General features: G+C 46.5%; 1 protein-coding gene across 2 annotated transcripts in view; it reads left to right on the top strand.

The window, feature by feature from the left end:
• Nucleotides 1–226: 226 nt before the first annotated feature.
• Nucleotides 227–6000, top strand: part of PTGER3 (prostaglandin E receptor 3) — a 201457-nt gene continuing 195683 nt past the window's right edge. Inside the window, exon 1 of one of the 2 annotated variants that reach the window (XM_003892060.5) lies at nucleotides 227–1834. In XM_003892060.5, the coding sequence (XP_003892109.1) occupies nucleotides 938–1834 (897 nt within the window). In that variant the 5' untranslated portion in view covers nucleotides 227–937. The remainder of the gene's footprint in view (nucleotides 1835–6000) is intronic. The other variant, XM_009210887.4, reaches the window with a different exon arrangement.

Below are 6000 nucleotides of genomic sequence, written 5' to 3'. Positions count from 1 at the left end.
CCTGTAGCCACTTTTGCCATAGCTGACTTATTTGTTGGGTGGTGGGGAGGGGAGCGGGCAGGATTAGGCGAGGGGTAGTAGTTGGGATTTACCGGTCTTGGAATTCAACCATCCGATGTATTTGTTTTCCTGTGTCTACTCCCTTAAGTCTGCAGGCACTGTCTAGTAATTTTATAGTTTTCAGCGGCACCCCAGGGGACAGGACACCTTGGCCTTTTTATAATCACTCTAGAGTCTCAAAGCAGAAAGGAAAAAAGTTAACGATCAGCTATGCAAAGGCTTGTGGGGATTGCTTAAAGACAGCCGATTTTCACTTTACCGGAGTTACTAAAGGACTTCAGGAGAAGGATCCCGTCCCTGCAGGAGCGTTTGTGGTTGAAGAAGCAGGCGAGCGAGCGCTCAGGTGCGCCTCGGCAGCTTGACTGGGGTCCGCAAGCCCGGTGCGACTTATTAGCTGCTTGCCGCCTACTGACACTCTGGCGGAGAACTGGAGGAGGCGCCCAGTGGGCTCTGGGTTCGGCCCGGAGCAGGGCGTTTCAGAGGAGCCGGTCTGGGGTTTCCCAACTCAGGCGATCAGGATAGGCAACAGCCAAGAGAGGCGCTCAGTTGCTTTGCACCCTCCTCCCACCTCGGTTGTGTCCACACCCACGGGCGCCCCGCCCCCTTGGCCTTATAGAGGGGACTCGGCACCTCGGCGCGCCTCGGAGCCAGAGGTTTTCCGGAGAGGAAGGCGCGGCTGCCTCCGGGGCCAGTGAGCCCTGGCGCTGCCGCCGCCGCGGTCCCAGTAGCGGCATAGGGCGGCGGCTGCGCCCCGCACCATGGAGGGCAGCCCAGCCACAGCCGCTGTAGCCGCCGACCTCCGCCGCCGCCCGCGCCGCGTCTGCCCCCTCCCGCTGCGGCTCTCTGGACGCTATCCCCTCCTCACCTCGAAGCCAACATGAAGGAGACCCGGGGCTACGGAGGGGGTGCCCCCTTCTGCACCCGCCTCAATCACTCCTACACAGGCATGTGGGCGCCCGAGCGTTCCGCCGAGGCGCGGGGCAACCTCACGCGCCCTCCAGGATCCGGCGAGGATTGCGGATCGGTGTCCGTAGCCTTCCCAATCACCATGCTGCTCACCGGTTTCGTGGGCAACGCACTGGCCATGCTGCTAGTGTCGCGCAGCTACCGGCGCCGGGAGAGCAAGCGCAAGAAGTCGTTCCTGCTGTGCATCGGCTGGCTGGCGCTCACCGACCTGGTCGGGCAGCTTCTCACCACCCCGGTGGTCATCGTCGTGTACCTGTCCAAGCAGCGTTGGGAGCAGCTCGACCCGTCGGGGCGGCTCTGCACCTTCTTCGGACTGACCATGACTGTTTTCGGGCTCTCCTCGCTGTTCATCGCCAGCGCCATGGCCGTCGAGCGGGCGCTGGCCATCAGGGCGCCGCACTGGTACGCGAGCCACATGAAGACGCGTGCCACCCGCGCTGTGCTGCTCGGCGTGTGGCTGGCCGTGCTCGCCTTCGCCCTGCTGCCGGTGCTGGGCGTGGGCCAGTACACCGTCCAGTGGCCCGGGACGTGGTGCTTCATCAGCACCGGGCGAGGGGGCAACGGGACTAGCTCTTCGCATAACTGGGGCAACCTTTTCTTCGCCTCTGCCTTTGCCTTCCTGGGGCTCTTGTCGCTGACAGTCACCTTTGCCTGCAACCTGGCCACCATTAAGGCCCTGGTGTCCCGCTGCCGGGCCAAGGCCACGGCATCTCAGTCCAGTGCCCAGTGGGGCCGCATCACGACCGAGACGGCCATTCAGCTCATGGGGATCATGTGCGTGCTGTCAGTCTGCTGGTCTCCGCTACTGGTAGGTAGTTCCAGGGTTGGGGAAAGTAAGGATGCGTGTGCGAGTAAGCGGGAACATAAGACTTCTCTAAGTGCTAAGTGGCAGCACCTGCAGGGGTGTGTTTGCAACCGCAGAGCGCTGGAGTGTCCTCTCCTCCTATCCGCGCCGTCTTGGTTACAGCTTCAGAGTTGAGCTCCTCACTTAGCTGAGCGCCTTCGAAGAGCCAGGATTCGCATTACGCGCTGGTTATGAGCACATAGAGATCACAGGGCTGTTCACATTCTAGTCGGGGAGGAGATAGGATATGTCACTGAAATGACACATATGCAGAGATAGAGGTTTGTCCTGGGTGCATTAAGAGCAGAATGGCTATGATAACTGCAGCCTGATACTGTGAGGGTTTTCTTTATTTCAAATACCTCTCTCACGTTAATGAGATTTTCAGTCTGCAACCCCAGACAGTCACAGCCCTCCTGCGACGTATGAGCAGCCTTCAAGGTTCATTTTTGATGATGTAGGAGAACGAAAGATGCGAGTTTCCTCCTCAGCCCTTCGGCATGGTGCTTGGCTCTCTAGGAGTGCCTGAACGATAGTCAGTGGGATCCGGAAACCCAGCAGGCCAGCATTTACTTACCCTTGTAGCAATCAAGCAGGGTTTGCTAATCCTGAGAGAGGAGGTAGAGGTTTCCCATGTCCTAGCTCCTCACACCAGAGCAATGCAAAGGAGCAAGGGATGTTTGCAAAGGCTCTTTGTCCAACACTTGACCTTACATGATATTTTTGAGGTTTTTTGTCTGTGTTACTTTTAGCTAGAAATGTCCATGTGTAAGTGCTGTTTACTTATTCTTGAAGAATGGATGCTTATTAGGCCCTGGGGAGTCTGGGCTAATAGATGTTGCAGAAAGAGCCATTTGCTCACTGTCACAAAGGTATAACCAACTATATGTATTACACAATTGTGAAAAACCTTTGAAACATGTGAATACAGTTTTTTTTTTCCTAGTTGTGGTAAAATATATTACATACAATTCAGTATTTTAACCATTATTGTGTGTACAGTTCAGTGGCATTAGGCATTAAGTACGTTGACTTTTTTGTGTGCCATATATACTTTTAAATCCCTTGCATTTGAAAATAGAAATGTAATTTCTTTCACCTGGTTTGGTAGATTGGAGCACAAACCTTGGCTCCAAATCAGTGACATGAGGGGACAAGGAGAGTTATGTTGAGACCTAACTGCCTACAAGTCGCTGTATGGTCACAGTGCTTTATTCCAGGAGTTGGAACTCAGGCTGGTGTCATCACTATGGCTTATCAAAACCAGCACCAGTTTTAGATATACAGTATTTACTTTTATGACTCAGGAATGGGGTGTACAGGAGGACAACTAGGAAGGAAGAAAGAGTTCTAAATAGTAAACACTTTACTAAAGTGTGGTAATTAATATAACTTTAAAGACAAAAGGGTATCTGAATTTTTCACAAGTGTCATTTGAGCCCCACATCGTTGAGTTTGCTGTATCACATGATTTATATCCTAGGGGAAAAAATGCAGTTAAATCAATTGAACAAAATACCCACACAGTTAATCAGACTTATGAATTTACTGTTTGTGTATTTTGTTTTTAAGTCAAAGAGAAACCATGTAGTGTGTTTTTGATGTAGACACTTTAATTCTAGTACCATGAGTATGGTGGCCTCAGAAAGAAAGTAGGTCAATCTTGAAAACTGTAATTTAGGATGGCCAAACTCATTCTTTCAAGAAAGACTGTATTTGAAACTATTTTACTTAATTTCAATTTATTTTCATTCGGATAATACTAATTGATTTATAGCATTTTACTGCACACTTTATTAATTCAATTATACACAGAGTCTCGCTCTGTCACCCAGACTGGAGTGCAGTGGTGACATCTCAGCTCTCTGCAGCCTCCACCTCCCAGGTGCAAATGATTCGCCTGCCTTAGCCTCTGGAGTCACTGGGATTACAGGTGCCCACCACCACAACCGGCTAATTTTTGTATTTTTAGTAGAGATGGGGTTTCACTATGTTGGCCAGGCTGGTCTCGAACTCCTGACCTGAGGTGATCCACCCGCCTCAGCCACCCAAAGTGCTGGGATTACAGGCATGAGCCACTGTGCCCAGCCTAGGAGAAATTGGAACTTTTAAAAGAAAATGGTTCCATCAGCTGGGTGCGGTGGCTCATGCTTGTAATCCCAGCACTTTGGGAGGCCGAGGTGGGTGGATCATTTGAGGTCAGCAGTTCGAGACCATCCTGGCCAACATGGCCAAACCCCGCCTCTACTAAAAATGCAAAAATTAGCGGGGCATAGTGGCATGCGCCTGTAATCCCAGTTACTCAGGAGGCTGACGCAGGAGAATTACTTAAGCTGGGGAGAGGTTGCCGTGAGCTGAGATTGAGCCACTGCATTCCAGCACGGGTGACAGAGCAAGACTCCATCTCAAAAAAAAAAAAAAAAAATATCCAAATATCTTCAAAAAGATTTACTGTACAAAGTTGGAATTATTTCAGAGAAAAGAAACTGACAAAGCTGCTTTCTTAATAGAGAATTGTAAGAACGAAAACACTAGAATTTAGTGATTGAATTTTCAGCATATTAGTGTTTAAATGAGATTAACACTGTTTTTTCTAACTATGGGTATGATATAGATTTCCTGTTAGCATATGTTAAGTTGGGTATAGGATACTGTTCTAATTGTCCAAACTTCTTACTTGAAAGGACGCTGAGTATATCCTGGATCATGACTATAACAAATATTCAGTTGTTACTGCAGGAAAACTTGGTAGGACAGAAATACCATAATAAGAAAATGTCCCAACTGCTACAAGTTCCCGCTACATAAATACTTAAATAGAGGCTTATGTATCCTTAAATAAAAGCTTTGTTTCCTTTTTCTTTTTCTCAGAAACTTTGCAAAATACAATATAAAATGTGAAATTAAGAGAGTGCAGTGGAAAACGATGTCACCATGATAGATGATCTACAGTTTTTAGTTACTGGTTATTGAAGACATCACATTGTCATTCTATTGCAATCAGCCAGTTGATTCAGCAATGCAATCTATTTGACTTTTATCATTATTGTTTTATATTTTATGAATGATGCTCACCATAGCTCAGTTGTTTGACATGATAGCTAAATTTCCAGAAATGGGAATAACCTTAGGATTTTGTTCAAAGGAAGCTGTGAGTACATTTTGTACTTTTATAACTTGGCACTCCCAAACAGGTAGAATGTGGCTAATACTGTAAGCTATCTCAAAAACAGTAAATATAAAGCCAGCTATGAACATTGTGAAAAGTGAGGTATGAGCAACAGTTTCTCATCATCAATCTTGGAACTGGATAAAAGCAGCCTTAGAAACTTTTGCCTTTAATCTTGAACCGGTGAATTCCCTGCTCAGTATCCACAAATACAAACAGAGATTTTCAGTTCAAGAAGATGTTTCACAATGTAGTTGTGATTTTTTTTGTTTTAGTTAAGAATCACTGATATATTTTGACAAGTGAAGTTTGCCTTTAATATGCCACATGTGGTAGATATGTATGGTGAATTATTTTCAGAAATAATGTTGTTTTGTAGCATATAAAAGTATTATTCGATTGCTAATCTCTTCTGCCACTAACTTTCTGCCATATTCAGGATGTTGTTTCAGAGAAAGTGATTAAACCTATGAATCCACATTATAGGAAAAATATTCTACAGTTTTTCTCTTTTGAAAAAGGTGTGAAGGTCAACAAAATATTCTATGATTATAAAACTGATTATATTATAATCTGTTCAGAAAAGCAGAATTTACACATTTATGAGTGAAATATTTAAAGAACCCTAATCCAAGACAAGATGTAATTAATGCCTTTGGCTCTCAGAAAAAAAGTCAGTCTGAATTTGCCAGAGGAGATTTCCAGGAAGAGGTGAATTGGCATAACCTGACTTCATGACTTTATGACTGAGACCAAGTGTGTCCGCAAACCCAGCCCAATGAGAACGAAGGGTGCACACTAGATCAATGGGAATTACGTTTTTAAAATGTTCAAGAAAACAAATTTAGGTGGTTAGTCCCTGAATGACAAGATGAGGACTTCACTCTTTTGAGTTTATCAGAAAGTGCCAAGAATTAAACACTTCTTAAGCCATCACCTTTGAAGAAATTCACATGGTCTG

Source organism: Papio anubis, chromosome 1, assembly GCF_008728515.1.
Source record: "Papio anubis isolate 15944 chromosome 1, Panubis1.0, whole genome shotgun sequence".
Classification (NCBI taxonomy): domain Eukaryota; kingdom Metazoa; phylum Chordata; class Mammalia; order Primates; family Cercopithecidae; genus Papio; species Papio anubis.
The sequence above is the reverse complement of the archived record's forward strand: the minus strand, read 5'-3'. Positions and strand labels throughout refer to the sequence as shown.